Source organism: Delphinus delphis, chromosome 10 (genome assembly GCF_949987515.2).
Source record: "Delphinus delphis chromosome 10, mDelDel1.2, whole genome shotgun sequence".
Classification (NCBI taxonomy): domain Eukaryota; kingdom Metazoa; phylum Chordata; class Mammalia; order Artiodactyla; family Delphinidae; genus Delphinus; species Delphinus delphis.
This window is the reverse complement of record NC_082692.2, coordinates 25,333,680-25,356,884: the sequence shown is the minus strand read 5'-3', so window position 1 is coordinate 25,356,884 and position 23,205 is coordinate 25,333,680. Positions and strand designations below refer to the sequence as shown.

General features: G+C 43.6%; 1 protein-coding gene across 3 annotated transcripts; it reads right to left on the bottom strand.

The window, feature by feature from the left end:
• Nucleotides 1-2,952: 2,952 nt before the first annotated feature.
• On the bottom strand, nucleotides 2,953-21,030 carry GSTA4 (glutathione S-transferase alpha 4). 3 transcript variants are annotated; one of them, XM_060021662.1, is made up of 8 exons: nucleotides 20,945-21,030; nucleotides 19,871-19,975; nucleotides 12,706-12,757; nucleotides 11,096-11,228; nucleotides 10,069-10,210; nucleotides 8,125-8,256; nucleotides 4,870-5,007; nucleotides 2,953-3,108 (listed from the first exon to the last, which is right to left on the bottom strand). In XM_060021662.1, exons 2-7 carry the CDS (start codon nucleotides 19,958-19,960, stop codon nucleotides 4,885-4,887), a joined length of 672 nt encoding a protein of 223 aa, XP_059877645.1. In that variant the 5' UTR covers nucleotides 19,961-19,975; nucleotides 20,945-21,030; the 3' UTR covers nucleotides 2,953-3,108; nucleotides 4,870-4,884. The 3 variants fall into 3 exon arrangements, with proteins under 3 accessions (XP_059877645.1, XP_059877644.1, XP_059877646.1); XM_060021661.1 differs by lacking the exon at nucleotides 2,953-3,108 and having other exon boundaries at nucleotides 4,405-5,007; XM_060021663.1 differs by lacking the exons at nucleotides 2,953-3,108; nucleotides 8,125-8,256 and having other exon boundaries at nucleotides 4,405-5,007.
• Between the last annotated feature and the right edge of the window lie 2,175 nt (nucleotides 21,031-23,205).

The window sequence follows — 23,205 nt, the reverse complement described above, 5'->3', positions numbered from 1 at the left end:
TATTGTAAATAGTGCTGCAATGAACATTGGGGTGCATGTGTCTTTTTGAATTATGGTTTTCTCTGCTTATATGCCCAGTAGTGGGATTGCTGGGTCGTATGGTAGTTCTATTTTTAGTTTTTTAAGGACCCTCCATACTGTTCTCCATAGTGGCTGTAACAATTTACATGCCCACCAACAATGCATGAGGGTTCCCCTTTCTCCACACCCTCTCCAGCATTTATTGTTTGTAGGTTTTTTGATGATGGCCATTCTGACCAATGTGAGGTGATACCTCATTGTAGTTTTGATTTGTATTTCTCTAATAATTAGTGATGTTGAGCAGCTTTACATGTGTGTGTTGGCCATCTGCATGTCTTCTTTGGAGAATGTCTATTTAGGTCTTCTGCCCATTTTTGATTGGGTTTTTTTTTGTTGTTGTTTGTTTCTTTTATATATAACAAACCCACAGCAAACATTATTCTCAATGGTGAAAAACTGAAAGCATTTCCTCTAGGATCAGGAAAAAGACAAGGAGGTCCACTCTCACCACTATTATTCAACACAGTTTTGGAAGTCCTAGCCATGGCAATCAGAGAAGAAAAAGAAATAGAAGGAATCCAAATTGGAAAAGAAGAGGTAAAGCTGTCACTGTTTGCAGATGACATAATACTATACATAGAGAATCCTAAAGATGCCATCAGAAAACTACTAGAGCTAATCAGTGAATTTGGTAAAGTCACAGGATACAAAATTAATACACAGATATCTCTTGCATTCCTAGACACTAACAACGAAAGATCAGAAAGAGAAATTAAGGAAACACTCCCATTTACCATTGCAACAAAAAGAATAAAACACCTAGGAATAAACCTACATAAGGAGGCAAAAGGCCTGTATGCAGAAAACTATAAGATACTGATGAAAGGCCACATTTAATTGATTATGAATGATTTCTCTTCTATTTTTCTATTTATGACATATTAGCAAAATACTTATTTGGTTGGATTTGACATATTAATTAGTTGGATTTGACATGCTACCAAAGGGAAAGTATCCTACAGGGAACTAGCCCCCCGGGAAAAAGAGCTCAAGCGTTTACATGGCATTTTTAAGACACAAACAACTGAACCCTATTCCAGGGTGGGGAGGGAGTAGGGGTTACTTACGTAATAGGATGGTTAGGGAGGTAGTTCTGTTCCAAGCTCACATGCTAATAAGCCTCTTCTGTGGAGAGCCCTATATTTCAGTTATAGAAATGAAATTTCCTTTCCGTTAGGGTCTAATGGATTGATTCATATTGACATCTCCCCAAGGCTAACAAACTTACTTAAATGAAAAATACAGCTGAGCCGAGAAGGAGACGTCACCCCAGGTTGCTTGGAGAATAAACAAGGTGAACCACTGCATGGCCCACTGCTGTTTCAAGACTGGAGCAAGTCCTAGAAAAATCTGTGCCTGGACTTGACTTAGATACTCCTGCTTTCAAGTTGGTGGCATCCCCTGGGGAGGCAGGATCCCAGAGGAAGACCCCAGTGTCACATCATTTGGACGGAATCTTCCAAGCATCCGACGAAGGCAGGAGGTTGAGTTTACCCGTTAGGCACCTGGCACAGAGTGGGTGATGCCTGTGTTCTTTCCAACTGTGTCCAAAAACATGAGATTTGGCAGAGGAGGAAAAAAATGTAATGGCTCAAGAATTAATAAATGCTTAAGTTCTACCAAGCGTGTTATCAACTGAAGCACCACATACTTAGTTCTGAAATTACATTTAACGTGCGACACGGTGTGGGGGGCACTTTAACGTATGATATTATGCACATTTCATGCACAAGCAATGAAAGTCTTCAAAGGCTTTGTCTAGATGTACATTTGCATCTCGTTTTCATTTATGTATCGACTCGAAAGAAAAAAATATCTCTGCCTTTTATTTGATATAGACAAGTTTAGAAATAATAGTCATTAAGTTAACCATAAAGTTAAAACAACCGCTAACTACAAGTTGCAAATTTGGCCATAAAAACTATCCAACCAAGGCCAAAAAGAGTGGATAAGAACATCACCACTAACCTTAGCTTTTCCTGGCTCTTGTCTTGGGGTGCTGTGTGTGGATTAAGTGAGGGTTTATAACCCTTTCCATTCTAATTGAAATTGGCTCAGCTGCTGTGGTGTCTAGCCGGTGAGCCTCGTGGGTGCCCTCTGCTCCGGCTCCCGGCCTCACGGGTCCTACCTAGTTCATTCCTGAACGCTCAACACACTGACGTCTTTGAGGACAACCATCTGCTGCCTGACCGCCTGCTCTTTCACTGGAGTCCGGTGGCTCGTGAAGATGGGAGGGTGGAGGGTGTTGAGACTAAAGGGTCTGGACCCAAAAGCTGGGGGACTCCACCTGTGCAGGATGGGGAAGGGGATTGTTTCCAACGTGGGAAGTGAACTGCGCAATTTAAGGTCACGTGACCGTGAGCAGAAAGACGTGGGAACCTGTCTTCAGAGGAAGCAGCTTGGCCTGTCCTATTTATTTTCTCTAATCCTCCAATTCAGTGCAGAAGCCAACTTCCTCCCTGGTTGTTTTCTCAAAGAGCCAGCCTTGAGGGCCCTCTTGTGTCTAAGAGAATTAAAACTCCCAAAGCACTGTTTGCACTACGGCTTACAGTCTACACAGCAGGCCCTTGAGTAATAGTATCAGGCAGTGGCCCTGGGTAGCAAAATCCCGCCCAAATGGTCTTAGCTCAAATTTCCTGCCGTCCCATAAAACTCAATGATAGAGACCCCTCGGTGTAATCAAGTCAATGTCTGGTTCCCACGTGTAAATTAATCTCCAAATGAGTGTAAAGCATTTCCCCTCCCTGAAGAGTTGGAAGGAGTAATCCAAAAGCCCGCCCTCGCTCAGAAACAAACTGCAGGTTCAGGGAGTGTCCCCCAAACACCCTCAGGTCTGGTAATCTGCTGGAAGTACTCGCAGAACTCACAGAAAACGGTCCTACTCACAGCTTCGGTTTATTACACGGAGAGGATACAGATAGAAATCGGCCCAGGGAAGAGATGCACAGGGCAGAGTCCAGGAATGTTCCAGGCTCGGAGCGCTCAGAGGTCTTCATTCTGCAGAGTCATGGACAGCGCTAACTCCTCCTGACAAGCATGTGTGACAACAGAATTCTGTCACTGGGGAAGCCCACCCGCGTCTGAGTCCAGAAGTTTACAGGAGCGCCATCGTGTGGGCATGACTGACGGCCCACGTGGCTGATCTGTCTCCAGCCCCTCCAGAGTGGAGCTGACCCCACATGACCCGGAGCCCCTGCCCAACATCATATTGTTGGTGCGGCTCAAAGCCTACACCCGAAATCATATAGTTGTTATCTGGCTGGCCCAGGGCCCCCGGCAAACAGAGATACTCCTATCGGGCGTGTCTCTGGATAGTAAAATCCCACCAAAATGGTAGGAGAGGTTCCAAGGCTTAGAGATCACCTCCCAGAAGCCAAGGCCAGATCTGTCTCTGGGGAAGGTGAGACTCCTTACTGCATCCCCATCCCCATTTTCTTCTTTTTGTTCTCTTGCTCCCAGGAGGCTGGCGGAAACATCAGCCGGGACCACCAGTGCTCCTCAGGCCCGCCCGGTGGTGCACCTGCTGCCCTGCCTCTGCTCCTTTAGTAGTTCTAAATATTAGAGCGACGACAGAGTGCTTGCATTGTGAAAATGTGAAGACAGAGAACAATCTTCACGTCTGTGTTGCATTTTCCTCTAATAAAACCCTGAGGGGCTTGCATTGACTGGGACAGGCATTAAGGATCACCTCGCAACTGTCTGTTTTTCACATCTGGGCAAAAATCCCTCCTGTAGTAAGGAATGAGTGTGTCCACTTAATGAGACGCGGATCAAACACTTGCCTTTTTCCCGTTTTTAAATTCCTACTTATTAGACACTCTTAAAGCGGCAATTCTTTCTTTTCTAAAATTACTTCTGCTGTTGACACATCTATCTTGCCTACTGCGTGGTGAATTTTTTCTAAAGCAAAATATTCTGATCTAGGCCTCTGATCTAAGGTTTTGTCTCCTGGCACCATGCTTGGCACATAACAGGTGCTCAATTAATATTTGAGATGTAAGTCAACACATGTTTAAAGCAGTATTAATAAGCCATACTTTTAGTTCTGAAATGCAAAAAATTAGAAGCCTCCAAATAACCATTTGGGTAGTAAGAGGGCAAAAGTTAAATATATTTATATTTTCTTATATTTGTGTCAAATATAACTGGAAGGATTATACAAATGATAATGATGTTTGCCTGTAGGGAGCAGAACCAAAGAAAACTGGGGGGACAGGGCTGAAAAGAACACTTCCAACTGTATAACCTTTTATACTTTTTTGATATTTGAACCATGTGAATGTATTCCAAACGATTTAATTTAAAAATTCTAGCAGCAGGGCAATGAATTATAAATCCTTTATTTTGGCAAATATCAATGGCATTCATTACTACCATGGATCTAATATTATTATAGCTCAGAGGAGAGTTACTATCTAGTGAATTCCATTGTTATTAGACACTGAAAACAGGAAGAGACTGGAGGGGGTTGAGAATGGGATAAGGAGAGGAGAAAAGAAGCTCAGGGGACAACATGAAGTCCTACCCATCCTTGTTCCCAGAAAATGAGTAGACAGAGCAGATCTAACTTAAATGCCAGCCCCTCCAAAAAGGTGTTCAGAAGAGGTCCCGTAACAATCACTCACTGGACAAAAAAGGTTGATGTTTCTAAAAGAGATCTCCTTGAAATGAAAGACCAACTTAGGAACAATATACACAGCACCACGACAGAGCTGGATCACGGCAGCCTGGCTTCAATTAAGACACAACTGTGGACACAGCGATTTCTGGGGGACAGCGCTCACTCACGGCCGTGCTGCTGTCCTACGGCATGAAGATGTTGTACACGGTTCTCACGTAGATGTCATCCGGGGGAGGCTTCCTCTTGCTGCCAGGTTCAAGGAATTTCTTAATTGTAGGGATATTACTTATTTTCACTGTGAACTCCTGCAAAGGGAAAACGCAAAAGTTCAAGGCTAAAAGCAAAGGTATTCATTTCTACGAAAATAGGGCGGTGCAAAATGGCCCATCAGTTTGGGGTTAGTAGATGCAAACTATTACATATAGAATGGATAAACAACAAGTCCCTACCGTACAGCACAGGGAACTATATTCAATATCCTGGGATAAACCACAATAGTAAAGAATATAAAAAAGAATGTAATAGATATGTGTATAACTGAGTCATTTTGCTGTACAGCAGAAATTAACACTGTAAATCAACTATGCTTCAACAAAAAAGTAAACAAAAAAAAAACCCCAAAATGGTCCATCAGAATACATTCAATAAATATTTGCTATAGAGCTCCAAATAGAACTGTCATCCAGCACCTGTTTAGGGTCTGATCTCTTGGTATGATCATTTATAATCTCTGCCAACAGTGGCTGGAATCTAGGCCAGGCTCTATACAAATCTCACAGTTCATACCAAGATGTGAACTCTTTTCAGAGACAGAAAAATAAAAAAGATACTTAGGATAGGAGTATACTTGCTTACATGAAAAAAGGAAGGACGAAAAAGACATAGGAAGTACCTTAAATGTATTGATCTCAGAAAAAATGCATTTAAATAAAAGTCACTTAAATAAAATTGTTTTAAAAATTCATCAGATAGTACAAGTTACATTTTAGGATTCAGCTGCCTTGACAGTTTTACTCCTATTAACAAATGAATCCTCTTTCTGGCTGTGTGTGAAAGGTGGCCAGTTGCATTTTTTTGTAGCCAAGGGCTCAGTTATCAGATACCAGATATTCACGTTAACTGTAATGGAAGAAAAAAAATCTTATTTTTCATTCATAGAGTCAAATCTTACCAATTTTCAGTAATTAAGAAGAAAAATCCACTTGATCTGGTGAAAATTCTGAACTATACAAAGAACTGTATATCCATCATATATAAGTATTCTAACAAAATCTTTCAAAATAAAGAGGTCACTTATTTAAAAAGCTACTATTTATTAAATGTCTACTATGTACAAAGCACAGCCTTAATTAAGCAGGCATACAAACATTCATACATATATCACTAATATTAACAAAAACTCTAATAATTATGTCAATTAATTCTATGTAAATATGACAATCTTCTCTTCTTATTACTTATTTGAACTATTTGTATTATGGTATTTGTATTATTTGTGTTATTACCAATAATTAGAAGCTTTTTCCAAAGGATTTATCGTTTCAAGATTTACCTGGGGCTTACACATGTCATGTATAATAAAAATTTTGTGACTTTTGACTTTTTTTTCCCCCTTTAATCAATGCAAGAGTGACCCTTTAATTTAATCAGATCTGGTGTTAGATTTTGAAGTCCTTTAATATTGATACTTGACCTGTTCAAGTATTAAATTTGTTTACACAGAAGTACCTGGGATTTAAAAACAAATTGTTAGCATCATGGATGGAAAATATCCACAGGTCCTTGGGTCATTTCAGGGATCTATTGGTATTAAAGTCAAACTTTAAAACGCCCATCTCGGGCTTCCCTGGTGGTGCAGTGGTTGAGAGTCCGCCTGCCGATTCAGGGGACACAGGTTCGTGCCCCGGTCCCGGAAGATCCCACATGCCGCGGAGCGGCTGGGCCCGTGAGCCATGGCCGCTGAGCCTGTGCGTCCGGAACCTGTGCTCCGCGACGGGAGAGGCCACAGCAGTAAGAGGCCCGCGTACCGCAAAAAAAAAAAAAAAAAAAAGAAGCCCATCTCTGTGCCTGCAGGAAGAAAGGAACAGAGAGCTAAACTATATAATGGCTATTTGCCTTGTTGAAGATTTCTGTTCTCATTTTCTGGGTCTATGTATTTAACTGGTGGTTGCTGTCCTCATTAGTATGTCCAAATGATGTTCACTACACTTGGGAAAAAAATTTTTTTAAAGTATATGTGTTACTACTCTTTGGAGATTTAGCGTGTGTCTCTCTTGGCTTTTGATAACTTGGTCAAAGATGTGTCCATCTGGTCTTTATAGGGGGTTGGCAACCTTTCTCTATAAAGGACCAGTTAGTAAATATTCTAGGCTTTGCAGGCCGTATGGTCTGTATCAGAATGACTCACCTCTGCTGTGGTAGCACAGAAGCAGCCTTAGACAACGCATAAGTGAATGGGCCTGGCTTTGTGCCAATGAAATGTATTTACGGACACTGAAATTCGAACTTCACATAATTTCATGTGTCAGGAAGTATCACTATTCTTTTGATAGTTTTTCAACCATTTAAAAATGTAAAAACCACTCTTAGCTCAAGAGTGATACAAAAACACGTGGCAGGCCTGATTTGGCCCAAGGGGCCAACCCACCAGCACAGAAGAAAGCCCATTGCATTTGGAGATAAAAGGCTAAGATTCTAGACAAAGTTGAGATACCCATTAACGAGGCCATCAGGCTGCTGACGTCTTTACCCTGGGTCTCTATTTCTTCATATGTATTCAATATATTGAAGGCATTGGATGAAACTTGCTTTTTAAAGCCCTTTTCTGCTTCTAAATTCTATGATCGATCCTGCAAGAATAACACCAAAACATAAACTGAGTCACGCACAAAAGTCTGTCCTTGGAATCTGAGGAAGAAGAATGGTGAGAATTCTCTGGGGTGATGTTTAGGGTGCCTCTTATTAGCTCTCAGAATTCAGACTCCAAAATTTCCAATTTGAGACCATGTTATTTCTGAGAAAGGGAGCCACACCCTGATGACGAGGCTGTTTTTGACGGTGACTCTCAGGTCCTCCCGTCAGCACATACAGCACAAGCAGATGAGCAGCCCCTGGTCCCTACAACTACGTCTACAGCAGGTCCCTACTGGCAAACTGTGTATGGAGTTTGTTGCAAGAGTGTAGTCATGTAACAATACCGAGGGACAACTTCTTTCACACGTAAACGATCTTTCAGCTCTAAGGGTCTGGGAACCAGAAAACCAATTTCAAGTCTGCACCTTCGTTTCATTTTACTAACTAGAACCTAAAAGAATTACACACACACATGCGCACACACACACATACACAGCCTACCAAACAACAGATATCGAAGGAAGGCCTCAGAGTTCTGGGCCAATCTTCTCAAACGTTGTTTTATGTACCTGGAGGTGAGGAAAGGCAGACAGGATATTAGGAATTTTCTCTTCTAGAGCCAAAATGGTCTGGAGTAGAATTATGTCTGCAAGGCTCAGCTGATTACCAACAAGAAACCTTTGTCCATGACCCCGTAAAACCTGCAGGGTATAAACATTTTACATTGGCTATAATACTTGAGATGGAGAAAATGATGAAGCTGTGGAATCAGTGCCGTATCTGAGAAGGGCTGAAACTACAACCTTGTCCTTTTATCCTTTTACGAATAACATCAACTAAGAAGAAGTTCCCCATATGAGAGGGACAGAGCAAAAAAGGTGCAGAAATGAAAGCATCCTTAAGTATCTGCTTCACATCAGAACGAGACCCTAAAAAAGGGAAGGACTAGTAATTCTAGATTTAGCATCCAGGGCTTTAAAAGGATACCTCTATTCCATAAATGTATCTACAGAAAAGAATCAGCCCTGATGCATTCAGGGGGAGTGATGTAAGACGTAAGCCACTGGTCCTGTCCAAGGAGTCTGATCTCATTTGCCAGTTCTGTGTTTCTGTGTGTCAGGACTCACAGTCATAAACTAGACATGACAGTAAAAAAGCAGGCTTCCTTTCACATCTTCTAAGACAGGGAACATTGAAAGAATGAGAGTTCATCCTGACTCCCATTTTGAGAGTAACACAGGTGCAGAGATTCATAGGCATAGACGGTGATCGGGAAGGGGCAAGGGACAGTGGTAGAACAGGGAAGATGCCCTTTGCGGATGCCCATGAGTGTGAGTATGTGTTTACGTGTGTGTGACAAGGACCCTAATATGACTCCAAATCAAACAGAGTTACTGGAGCCAGACAGGGAGAGGACGAAGAGTCCAGAGTTGCAGTCCTGGCTCCTGACTTAGGCATGTCACCCAGTCTCTCTGTGATTCTACTTCATTACGGGTAAAAAGAAGGTGACAATTATTTAGCTCATATGTTCGGTGGAGCCCTGACACAGTCTGGGCCACAGGGACAGAGGAACTGGCAGTGACCCTTCTCCAAGGCACCTGTTCCTCCCTCGTCCCAGCACATTTCTGCATCATCGTATTTTACATTCACAAACTGCCTATGGGCAAGATGCCACGAAACCAGGCTTCCCTGGTGGCACAGTGGTTGAGAGTCCGCCTGCCGATGCAGAGGACACGGGTTCGTGCCCCGGTCCGGGAAGATCCCATATGCCGCGGAGCGGCTGGGCCCGTGAGCCATGGCCGCTGAGCCTGCGCGTCCGGAGCCTGTTGCTATGCAACGGGAGAGGCCACAACAGTGAGAGACCCGCGAACCGCAAAAAAAAAAAAACAAAGAAAAAAACTAAACAAAAAAAAGAGGCTACGAAACCAAGGACAGAAACACTCAGAAAATATCTCTCCTCCTTCTTACATCTAATTCCACATCAATGGCCAGAGGAAGTCTGCCAATTCCAGATTTTCACATTCTCTTGGTTTTTAACTAAAGCATTTAAAATAGTCCCTCTGAGTTGAGGAAAAGAGAGGAGGAGTTTGAAGCTCAGAAAAACAGATACGGTAATGAGACAAGAAATAACAAAAGAGAAAACAAAAAGAGCACAGGGAAGAGAAATAGAACAGCAATGGTTCTTCTCTTTATACCAAACTATCAGGTAGGATGACGAAAGAATGAATGAAGTAGGTGGTTTCTTCTCTTCTGTATCGTGCACGAGGTGGCACCTGGCTAATGTAAGCAGTGACAACGCACACATGGGTGAGCCCATCTTTTCCCCAGAAAACATGGAAGACTCTGGAAGAGTCTGGGAGGCTCCAAGACATCCTGGCTTTGTGCCGATGGCACCTGTGAGCCCTCAGGAGTCCAGGAGGTTGGTCTAGCAGGGCTCAGCTTTACTCCGCCTGAGTAGAAAGGGGTGTTTGTGGTCTGGTGATGCCGTGTTCACAGGCTTCACTGCCACCTACCTTTTCGAACACAGGAAAGTATCTGATTATGGCCTTCTGGGCCATGTTCACCACTTCCTTTTGCTGATCATCTGGTTTGAGGAAAGGATGCATGATAATCAGTTCCAGAAGATCCAGGGTCCCCTCCACATACATGTCAATCCTTCAAAACACAAAAGAACGTTTTCTCAGTCACCCCTCTCTTTGAACTCATTGGCTTCCACAACTAAGCATCTAGAGTGTTTTTCTCTTAAGGCTCTGGCAACTTAAGCACCAAGAAGCATTCATCTCCACCTGTCCCTTTAGAGCCAAGATGCAAAGTCAATTCTAGCTGCGATTCAGAAAAATCTTTCAGAAAAACCTGTCACGCATCTCAAAGCACGAGAGCCACGAATGTCCTCTCTCCTGGCCCCTACTCTGCCGCCCCCACTCCAGCACCCGGGCTTGGGGCGGGTGGAGCTTCACATTTGTAAAAATAGTGGGTATTATTTATAGGATGCTTGGTGTGTACCAGGCACGGTGCTAAACACTCTCTATCCAATATTTCATTGAATCCTATGGCATTATGAGGAATATGCTGTTATTATCCCCACCACACTGGAAACTCATCAGGACACTGGAGCGTAACGCTTTGCCCTGGGTCATGATCCAGGAGGTACAGGGACCAGGCTCTGAGTTCAAATTATCATCCAGTGCACAGTATCCTGGGCCTTGAATGTCACAGCAGCTTTCTATTCCTAATACTCAGCGATAATACGTTTGCAAGAAAGGTATAAAAAAAAAAAACTATCATCAAAGCATTTAAACGTGTTGAAACCTACACCACACCCCAGAAACAGGCTCTAATATCTGAACTCAATTCCTTTCTCTCATTTTACTCAGACTCTCTGTACTGATTTTCTAACTGGTCTTGACCTTTCTGGGGCTTTGTTCCCTGTTCCCACTAACGATACAGGACATGAAGTGGACGGGTGTGCTGTAGAGGACGACTAATCAGTTAAGCATCGGTAAGTGGACAAGTGAGAACACGCCAGAGGGGCCACAGTACAGGGTTCTCTCCTTGAGATCTTTGCCGAAGAGATGGTGCTTGTCTGCTATATAGTGGAGGATGCTCCGGGTCTGCACTAGCTTCATCCCATCAATTTCAACCATTGGCACTTGTTGGAACAGCAGGTGGTTACCTGGGAATGGAAGCCCAGAGTTAGAAGTGATCTCTTCCCTGCACCCCCATCAAAACATGCTCTGCTGAATGAAAGGGACAGTGGGATCCCAGCCTTAGTGTAAAGCTCCCCCCACTTCATTCAGGGGTGCAGACTTAGCCATAAAACAAGCCCGAAAACTAGCATTGATCCAAATCTTCCCTTTTGACTTTCACCCCAGGAAAAACACCTAGCTCCAGTGACAAAGGGTAGGGGAGACGTAGTGAAGACGTTGTTTTAGAGGTGCGCTGGCCAATACAGTAGCCAGTAAGCAGCGTGTGTATAGTTAAACCTACATTTAAGTTAATCAATTTTTTGGTGTGTGGCTGCAATGCACAGCTTACAGGATCTTAGTTCCCTGACCAGGGATTGAACCTGGGCCCACAACGGTGAAAGCCCAGAATCCTAACCACTAGGCCACCAGGGAACTCTAAATTAATCAAACTTTTGAAAAATTTAAAACTCACTTTGTTAGTCGCCCTGGACACATTACAAGTGCTCAAAAGCCACATGTGGCTGGTGGCTCCTGCGCTGGCCATTGTAGAACAGAACATTCCCGTCGCTCTAGAATGTTCTCTGACTGTACTGCTTTGACAATCTGATCATGAAACCCAAGTCACCAGCTGATACTCACGTACAGGCCTCCACTACCACAGTCCACCTACCACCGAGTACGCTGTCACTGGTCAAAAAGTAACCCACTGCTTTCTTCAAGAAGCCTGTCTCAAACACTTTCCCCACACCAAATGTCGGGGAGAGTTGCAAGTATAGCATACGACCCAGCCCTGGGGGGGGCTCAAGGCTTGGGGGCCCATGCGGGTCGAGGGGAGATATGTACTCAGCACAGGCCTAGTGACGCCAGGCAGTGTCACTCATGACGGGGGCGTCACAGCCCTGCAGAGCTGGTCCCTCTCCGAGGAGCCTCGAGTTGGGCCTCAGGATCCTGCTGATGGCCGGGAGGGAGGATGCTTACAGGGGCCTGGGTGTGGAGGGGGAGGTGTGACCAGGAGTTAAAAGGGGGCCTTTCACTGATGTCACACCTGTTTGTACTTATTTCAGAAAGCAGCCCAGTGTAAATGGTGACTTTTACCTGCGTACTTCAAGCAGGTGCACATGCCCCAGGTAATTCAGAGGAGGTGGAAAATGAGGAGGGAGGGGATGAGGGAGAGGAAGAAAGGGGGGGAAAGGTAGAGGAGGGCGGGGGAGGAGAGAGAGATGGAGAAGGGCTGCCCACTGGGACAGAGGGAGGAACTGGCTCCTTCCCTTTCGCCAGCTTTTATACAACTACTGAATACGAAGAGACTTCCTGGCAATTTCGGCTACTGTTTCCTCTTGCTTGTCTGGTTTTAGGATACTGGTCTGGATTCTTAGTGCAGCAGTATCTTTGCCCTTCCACGTAAATATGGGTTCTTAGAAAAGAAAATCAGCATTACCGACAGCAATACATTTTGATACTCACCATCCTGCAACTTCTGCAACTGTTCTTTTGTTTCTAAAAAGTCTTCATCAAACTAAATTCAAAAAGACACCCCCCCCAAAAAAAGAAGCGAAATGTCATTCCAGGTTCAGGACTGAAAATACCAAGTTAAACTGCCTCAGAAGCAGAGAGAAAGAGCATACTCAGTACCCACATCTTGTTTCTAAATATCACTGGACTCCCAGAAGCAAAGGTTGACTCTGTTATGTCAGAAAGTGAGGACGTACTCAAAGACTAACGGGTATGTCAAAAGCAAAGGCATGCAGGACCCTACCCGAGGGATTCTCTAGCCACATCTGGGACAATTTAAATATCGAAAAGAGTGATATCAGTTATGGATTAGAACACAACAAAAAAATCCCTGTGTCCATAAATGATGATTCTAAAAAAAAAAAGGGAGAAGAAAAGCTCTCTTTTACAGAATTAGCACTAATTAATGTAGAATTATTCCTAATTAATGATAAAATTAGAAAATCACCAATTTTCACCCTATAATGTAATAACTGATTCTGACAAGGATCATAATGGATGCTGAAATCATTGGGTCATGGGGCATAGAATATTCACACAATCTCAAAGTGTCACCCCACAAGTTCCTTATTATGACAAAGAAAAAACACCTCTGCAGATCTGGAGATCCCACCATCCAACTAACCAAGTGGTCAAACTCAGCTCCCCACTGGGGGACATCCTGAGACATCACGTGCTCCCTGCTGTGACACAGTGAGGACACTGCACCACTGCAGAAAGAGCTCACCAACCGATTTCACTTGGATCAAACTGCAAGGTGAAAATGGGGCATATCCAGGATGTGGGACACTCTGTAACATAAATGGCCTGTTTTGTTTCTAAGCTCCTCCAGGATGTGCAAGGTTTGGAAACTGGTCTGGGGAACTTTCTGCCTCTGCTGTTCCCACTCTGTGGTCCTCACCACTTGTCTGGCTCCCGTTTCCTAGCCATCTATCCTCTTCCCGACCAAAAGCATGAATTCTGCTCTCAAGGGCAAACCTTTATTTAAAAGGGAATCGACTTTAGCCAGGTAGCCCTCTTCTGATAATTCTTTATGTCATTTGGCCTCCAAGTCACATAACTGATCCCTTACGTCTGTTGGCAGAAATTCATGCAAGAGAGTCAATTCCTCCTTCACACATTCCTTTTCTGTTAAGTGAAGGGTAGGGAAGAAATGAACAAAATGCAGGCTCTGTTCTATTGATAGATGAAAAGAGACTAGAGAAATAACCACCAAATATCTGAATCTTGATTAGATCTTGGATGGGGGAGGGGCAGTTATAACCGCTAAATAGTTAAATAACAGTTACATAGACTTTTGGGGGACGAGAGGGAACTTCTGAATATGAATTGTATATTAGATGTTGTAAAGTTAGTGTTAACTTTCTTAGTTGTGACAATGATATTGCAGTTATTAGGACAATTATTTCTTTCTTTCTTAACAGGGAGATACATGCTGATGTCTGTAACTTACTTTCAAGTGATTAAGAATAAATAAAGCATGAGAAAACCAAAATTCAAAAAGAGTCATGTACCAAAATGTTCATTGCAGCTCTATTTACAATAGCCCGGAGATGGAAACAACCTAAGTGCCCATCATCGGATGAATGGATAAAGAAGATGTGGCACATATATGCAATGGAATATTACTCAGCCATAAAAAGAAACGAAATTGAGCTATTTGTAATGAGGTGGATAGACCTAGAGTCTGTCATACAGAGTGAAGTAAGTCAGAAAGAAAAAGACAAATACCGTATGCTAACACATATATATGGAATTTAAGAAAAAAAAATGTCATGAAGAACCTAGGGGTAAAGCAGGAATAAAGACGCAGACCTCCTAGAGAACGGACTTGAGGTTATGGGGAGGGAGAAGGGTGAGCTGTGACAGGGCGAGAGAGAGTCATGGGCATATACACACTAACAAACGTAGTAAGGTAGATAGCTAGTGGGAAGCAGCCGCATGGCACAGGGATATTGGCTCGGTGCTTTGTGACAGCCTGGAGGGGTGGGATAGGGAGGGTGGGAGGGAGGGAGACGCAAGAGGGAAGAGATATGGGAACATATGTTTATGTATGACTGATTCACTTTGTTATAAAGCAGAAACTAACACACCATTGTAAAGCAATTGTACCCCAATAAAGATGTTAAAAAAAAAAAGAATAAATAAAGCAGAGAGAGAAGAGGGAAGGAAGCAAACATGGCAAAATGTTAACAACGGGTCAATTTAGTTAGAAGGTGTCCATTGTACTATTACAACTCTTCTGTAGGTTTTCAAGTTTTCAAACTAAAAGGCTGGGTGGGGCGGGGAAAAACACTGAAAAGTTTCTTTTCTTGTGATAGATAAAACTCGTGCTAATGTACTGATGCCCTTCACCTGCCCACTGAGTCCCCAGATGGTTCCCCACCAGCATCTCTCCCTGCGCTGCCCCATCATCCCAGGAGGGGCAGAGCTGACAGCATAGACATGGCCATTCTCTCTTCCACCTCAACGGGCATCAGGATGTGTAGGCATGGCTTCTCCTACTCCCAGCGTCCTCCCGTGTGAGGAGGGGGCCTCAGTGCCCCTAGAGGCACTCCATCTGTGGCCCAGGAAGCAGTAACTTCAGGGTAAGAATGTTCTGGGCATTTGTCCAAATGCCCAGCTGGTCAGGTGTGATGTTGGTGGTGTTCCCTCTGCACCACGGCTCTCACACTTTTATGACCACAATCATTTATAAAGCACATGGGAAAGCGTGTGTGTGTGTCTCTAGGCTCATCCCTCAGAGATTCACATCCAGTAGTTGGGAGAGACCAGAAATGTACATTTTAAAAAAACGAGTCCTTCCAAGCAACATGGATGGACCTAGAGATTAACATACTAAGCAAAGTAAGTCAGACAGAGAAAGACAAATATCATATCATATCACTTATATGTGGAATCTAAAAAAAAATGACACAAATGAACTTATTTACAAAACAGAAACGGACTCATACACAGAGAAAACAAACTTATGGCTACCAGGGGGGAAAGGGGGTGGGGGAGGGATAAATTAGGAGTTTGGGATTAACAGATACACACTACTATATATAAAATAGATAAACAAAAGTACCTACTGTACAGCACAGGGAACTATATTCAATATCTTGTTATAAGCTATAATGGAAAATAATGTGCAAGATATCTATAACTGGACCACTTTGCTGTACACCCGAAATCAACTATACTTTAATTTAAAAAAACTTTTTTTTTAATTCCTTCCAAATTGTTCCGATTCTGGTTTTTGACTTCTGGGAACACGTAGCAAAATGCATGCTCTCTCTCACTAGAGAAGCTCTCTTCAGTCAAACTTTATAAAACTTGGTCTGTAAGAAGAATCTAGCACCGGAACAGGAGATTAGAGGGTAGGAGAGGGAGGAAGGGAAAAAGTCCCCAGGCAGAGCTTGGGGGAGCTGGCGACTGTCTGGCTGCTGCTCCGGGCTGTAAGGACAGACAGACAGCGTGTGGCTTCCATCCACGCCATCAGCCGTCTCTGTGCCCTGATGGGGTGCCGTTCCCGCTGGGATCCCTGGAGAAGCGCCCGTGTCCACACCACGCGCTCCCTCTTCGCACGCCCCCTTCTTCTAAGTGAACTGCCTAGAAGTCCTGAACGAGGAGCTTGTGGCCTTCACATCTTCTCTTTTACTGTTCATCCCCCTCTCCACAAGGAGGATCAGACCAGGTTCGGGGTGGGGGGGGTGGTCTTTGGGCACACGAAGCTCCAAGCAGCCGAGAAGCAGCATCCGGCACGGAGCAAGGTCTGAGGACTCGAACCGCGCGTGAGATGGAAGACGCCGACGCCCTGAATTAGGCCAGGCTGTCTCTCGGCAGGTGCGAGGTACCTAGTTACTGGGATGCGTGTGCTTTACACATCAGCTTCTAACCGACATCGTGACCCTGGGAATCATGAACCCACCCAGCGGCTGCCAGCCTGGCCCTCCTGTTTCAGATCTGTCTGAGCACAAATGTAGCTGAAAATGTCACTGGGCACAGAAAGGAAAGGGACCCCTGGTACCACCTTTTGGGAATTGTTCCTGCAAACCACGTGGTCAGCCCTCGTGAAGGAGGCCAGCCTAGCTCCCTCCACCCTGGTCAGAGGAGTGGGCTTGAGACCCACGCTGGGCTAATTACTGTACCCAACCTGCCTGCCTGGTTGAGGGTAGGTAGATCACATGACCCATGTTCCTTTTTGTTTTTCTTACTTAGGGTTGGGTTTCTATGACTGTAGCCAAGAATGCTGACTCACAGCAGAGCAGGAGGGGCAGAATGAAGCTAGGGAAGAGGAGCTTTGACAAGGGATTCTAGTACATACTCATATAAGACACCCTCTTCAAAACCTATTAGATAATTGCAAACTCAGAAGCATACAGGGGTTAGACAGGTGACAGGTGATCAAAGGATCAAGAATTGTTCCGCTTTCCTCTTAACACAATTAGAAAATATGTCCTGAGACAATAGGGAATGATGGGGACTGTGCAGGCTAGAAAGGTCCATCTCTAGGGACCGTCCCTACTCAGAAGCAGCAGCTGCTGCCCTATGGAAATGAGGCCCCAGGATCATCAGATCTTCCAACTTCTCAAGAGAAGTCAGAAATCAGAATTTGTATATAAAAATGATATCGATTAATTTAGAAAACTGTAAAAACACTGTGTGGTGAGTTATAACGATAGGTAAGGAAACCAAAACCAAACCAAACCAACCATAAGAAACAAAACCCCAAACCCATCAACCCTCATTTGTCACCTCTGGAGGCTGCTAGGGTAACGACTCATTATTCTGAAAATTGATAAAAGTGGCAGAATCAAGCATCTATCCTGCTTTTCTTATTTGAACTGTACTTCGAGGTAATTAAGTAATCAGTGAACAATTACTCTTTACAAGAGTATCACAGTTAGTAAATTTAGGTGAAATGATAGAAATAGAAAAATCACCATTTTGTAACCTCTAACAATGGTGATGATCAAGGCTGCAAACGACACTTGAAAGGGTGATGGAGGAAACTTCATAGTGTGTGGAACAGGCTAAGGTCACAGAAACACACTGATCAAACTCAGCAACGCTGAAAATGAGACAGGCAGACGTCATGCACCCCGGATGTCGCACAAGAGAAATATGATCGCAGTATCCCCTCTGCCGCAGTCTGGCAGGAAAAAAAAAAATAGAGATAGAAAGAAAAAAAGGAGCCTGGAGTTGATCAGACTTCTGGATCCAACTAGTAGTTTACAGGAAATATAGAGAACAGAACATGTTAAAATGAGAGTAAAGCCGCCAAATCCAGAATGAGGGGCATTCTAAATGCAGTTTCTTCCACAAATGGCACCAGAAACAAATGCAGACACTTGGCACCCAGATCTTGGCTGCTAATACCATTTTCTAATAAAAGGGACCAGGGCTCTTTGGAGAAGTACTAGGGCTAGGGCAAGGAAAATACAAGATTAGCCTGGAGCATCTTGGAGTGTCAGAAAGTGAGAAAATGTTGAAGGAAAAAGAAAAAGTAAAAAGGGCTACATGGAAAGGACACAAGAGCCAACCTGAAAGAGCCTCAGTGGCCAAAGCTGGAACTATGTGAGCAACAAAAGAAAGTATTATTGAATTTTAATTGAAAGGATAAAATAAATATACTTAAATTCATGCTGATATAAACAAATGATGGAATAAATAAATAAATGGGGGGGGGGACAAATCTTCCTTACATAAGAATTCTAAATGCAGATACCAGGAGGTAGAGCTTAATTCCCATCCTTGGGAGTGTGGACTGAATTTAATGATTCTCTTCCAAAGAACAGAGGGAAAATTAGTTGATGAATGAAGGAGCCAAGTGACCAGGATTAACTGCACCAGTGACGACTCATGATGTCCTGTAACCCCTCATATGATGTAATAAGAAGGACACTTCACTCCGTGGTCTTCTTTCCTCAAACTTGGTCTAATCATGAGAAAAACATCAGACAAACCCAAAATGTGGAGGATTCTACAAAAAACCTGACCAATACTTTTCAAGACCGTCAAGGTGGTGAAATAAAGGAAAGACTAAGAAACTGTCACAGATGGAGGAAAGCGAAGGAAACATGATGACTAAATACAATGTTGGATCCTGGAACAGTAAAAGGACATTAGTGGAAAAACCAATCAGATTTGAATAAAGTCTGTAGTTTGTTATGCACCAATGTTAATTTCTTGGTTTTGATGTGGTTAAGATGTTTTCATTAAGGGAGACAGAGACAGTTACATGGGAACACTCTGCACTATCTTTAGAACTTTTCTATTAATCTGAAATTATTTCAAAATGCAAAGTTTATTTTTTTTAAATGCAGAGGAAATGTTACAGATTTTTTTAAATACTGAAAGAAATGTAATCAAATGCAATGTGTGGACCTGATTTAGATCCAGACTGAAACAAGGCCTGTTTGACAATCAGATTGTTAGCTGATAATAAGGAACTGTTGTTAATTTTGTTGGGTGCAATAATGCTATTGTGGTTATGTTTTAAAATGCTCATCTTTTAGAGAGCAAAACTGAAGTACTCACAGATGAAACGTAAAATATTCCAACAAAGCAAGCAGAGGGGAGGAGATAGGTGAAACAAGATTAGCATAAAGCTGATGGTTGTTGAAGCTGAGTGACAGGTACATGGATCTCATGGCAATGTCCTATCTTTGCTCCTATTTGAAAATTTCCATAAACAAGAAGCTACAAGAACAGAACAAAAACAAGACCAAAACCACTGTGGGCCAAAACATACAGGAAGGAATGCAGACAGGATAGGAAGGCTGCCAGTCTGAAGCCACTGGAATAAATACGAAATTCACCTAGAGATTCTATGTCCACAAAAGTTCTGGCTGTTAACTGGCAAATTGCAGGTTCGTTCCCTTTCTCCTCATTAATAAATATCTACTGGTGGTAGATCAGAAGCCAATGATTAAAGCTGAAAGTTAAATACAATTTCATCAACTACACTCCATTTATAAAAAGAAAAAGTCTTGAGGGGAAGGACTCTTCTGACTCACTGAAGCAGATCTGTAATATTAGTGGGAGAGGACAGGGCTCCGCCATTGACGTTTCCCTCAAGTCTCAACGTTGTAGGACAAATCTGTGCAGAAACAGCATATAGGTAGGGTACCTCGACTCCAGCGGCAGCTAAAACCCATCGCACGGATTCCATGCGGCCTCGTCCATTTGGATAGTGGAGTTTGGGCTTCGTAGCCATCATGGCCTTTCAGGTTTTCTGAAAAACAAACGCAGCAGCTCCTCGCAAAAGAACAGCCTCAATTTCGAGTCCTCAGCCCAGAGCTCAGGCGCTAAATGAATATTCAGGATTTGGCACAGAAAACTGTTTGGGGGGTTTTGTGGTGGTTGGAAGGGAAGGGATTTTGTTTTCGTTTTTTTAATTGCGTTTTCCCTCACTCAATAAAAACAGACCACCATTTTAAAACTTAAAAAAAACAAAACACTTGGCTTTCATACCGTTTCATATCGTTACGATTTATTACTCTGGATCTTGGGAAGCTGGGGCCATTTGCTGTAAAGACATCTATCTGTACTAGCAGCACGGGACTTCACAGAATCAGAACATCATATACTTTGACCTTGAAAATCTGTGATTTCCCAAATTCGGCCTTTACAGTCCAGACGCCAAGGGCCGCGGAGGAGACGTACACACCCGTGGAACCTCTGCAAAAATTCACTTTCACACGCGTCAGATTTGAGCCTCACAGCAACAGGGAGGTGGGGAGGCCGAGGATTACTACTGTCCGTAAGACTTGCGTCGGTGGGCAGGCCCGCGGTGGCGGCCCCGGATCCTGCACGCCCCCGCCCCGCCCGGACACGGGCCCCCCAGCCCCGGGTGCGCCCAGGCCACCGATCGGCGGCCGAGATAGGCTCCCGGCGCTCCGCGTGGCCGCTCAGCCCATGCGGCCCGCCCCGGGGACCATCCGACCCTGCCTTCCACCCAGGGTTGCCGACTCCACAGAGCGCGTTAATCATGATACGCACACCGAGCCAAACAAGACCCCCACCCCAGCCCAGGGGCCCCCGTCTGCCCAGATGGGGGCGGGGGCGCAAAGGACCGGGGCAGGAAGACAGGAATAGGATGAATGCGGGGTGGTTCCGGGATGGAGAGAGAGTGAGAAGCTCGGAGCCAGGAGAAACAAGACGAGGGGAAAGGGCAGGTGGGGGCGGCAGAAGGGAGACAGACCTGGGTCCGCTCGGAGTGACCAGAACCGCACAAAGCGCCCAGCAAGCGGTCTGCAGCCAGGGAACCCGTGGGCCGCCCGAGGCGCTCTCGGTGGGCGAGGCTCCGGAGGATTTCACCAATAGACACGGCACTATTTAGCATGCCCCTCCCACCTGCAAGGCATGCTGGATAATGTAAAAACAACCCCAAATTAAGCCCGTTTTAGCACCAATTTTAGCAATTTTAGGGATTAAGTGATCATTTAACTGTTAGTTAGGTTAAGACTTTAAAGTGACTTTTAGAGATCCGACTAGACAAACAAGTAGACCTATGCAAAAAGTTAAAAATCTCTTCAGGTTTATATACCGCATGCTCTACTGTGTTCCTTCGGATGTGAGGGCGATCTGGCTGCGACATCTGTCACCCCATTGATCGCCAGGGTTGATTCGGCTGATCTGGCTGGCTAGGCGGGTGTCCCCTTCCTCCCTCACCGCTCCATGTGCGTCCCTCCCGAAGCTGCGCGCTCGGTCGAAGAGGACGACCTTCCCCGATAGAGGAGGACCGTTCTTCGGTCAAGGGTATACGAGTAGCTGCGCTCCCCTGCTAGAACCTCCAAACAAGCTCTCAAGGTCCATTTGTAGGAGAACGTAGGGTAGTCAAGCTTCCAAGACTCCAGACACATCCAAATGAGGCGCTGCACGTGGCAGTCTGCCTTTCTTTTGACAATGTGACAATGTTTTTAAAAAAGGATCAAGTAATTCATACAGAAGAGGTATTTTTGAAAAGTAAGCGAAGTTTTATATATAGCTATGTAACACAACTCATTTTTGAAAAGTAAGCAAAGTTCCATATATAGCTATGTAACAACTCATTGTTAAATGTGTGGTTATATAATTTATATATAAAATATATATTCATTTATATATTATATACACATATATTTTCTATATAATATATATTTTATATATTTATATATACATATATTTTTTTCTCCTCTCCCTCCTTCTTTCTTCCTTGACCCAGTGAAGCGTCTTGAGCTTCTCCTTCATTTTGTACACTTTCGACAAAACTGCTTTAAGCCACAGGTTAAACATAGCACCTTCTTGGATGGAAGGAAGTAGGGGCCTTGGGGTAGAGGTATCAATGGGGCTAAAAAAGTAATTTGGCTGGTAGATAAGTTAGAACTTTAAAATATTTTAAAACCGTCAAGGTTAGTATAGAAAAATTCACATGAATTTTAAAGTTAAAAATATATGCCTCCAAAAGGCCTTCAGAACTCTCTCTTGCTTCTAGAGGCAGCTTCTGCTATTTCTCAGGCTATAGATGTTGTTGATTATTGTTTTCACCCAGGAGGGGTTTTTGAGGGTACCTGGCTTGAGAAGCCTGTGCTGCTGATCAATTACAGCAAATAACAAGATCAGATTTTATTTTCCATAGATTTCTCTGGCAGAAACGTGGAGGATGAATTGGGACTGTGTGGGGTGGGGAAAGAGAGACCTGTTAAATGTCCGTGTGAATTATAGTAGCATCAAAAATTTGAAGAAGATGGGTAAGAAAAGGTGAAATATTAGTGAGGTGGAAAGGAGAAAGAGAAAAGGTCGAGAATGATGCCCCCCCCAAACACACACACACACACACACACACACTTCCTTTTCCACCTTCCTTGTTTATTTTTCATAACATTTATTGTCATCTAACATACTATATTTTTAATTTATTTTGTTATCTGTCTGAAATTTTGATAGAATGTATATTCCAAGAGGTTAGGGGTTTTCATATTTTTTACAATATACTTTTGTATATCCTGCTCTTAGAATAATGGTTAGCACAGAGAAGGCGTTCAGAGAACACTTGTTGAAAGACTGAATGAATGAATGAATGAATGGACAATACCTTGGTTCTAGCTCCATAAAGGTTTGGGGGAAATAATCATGAGTAGGTTTGTCTTTCATTCCTGCGAGCCGTACAACTGGAAATGTCCACTAGACAGTTGAAGAGGCCGGTGGGAGGTTGGGGTGAGCAGATGTAAGCTGTTATATTCAGAATGGATAAACAACAAGGTCCTACTGTGTAGCACAGAGAACTGTATTCAATGTCCTGTGATAAACCATAATGGAAAAGAATACTAAAGAAAGAATTATATATATGTATAACTGAAGAACTTTGCTGTATAGCAGAAATTAACACATTGTGAATGAACTATATTTCCATAAAAAAATAAAAATAAAATAAAAAAGAGGCCAGTGACAACTCAGAAGAGAGGACTGAGATGGATTAACTTG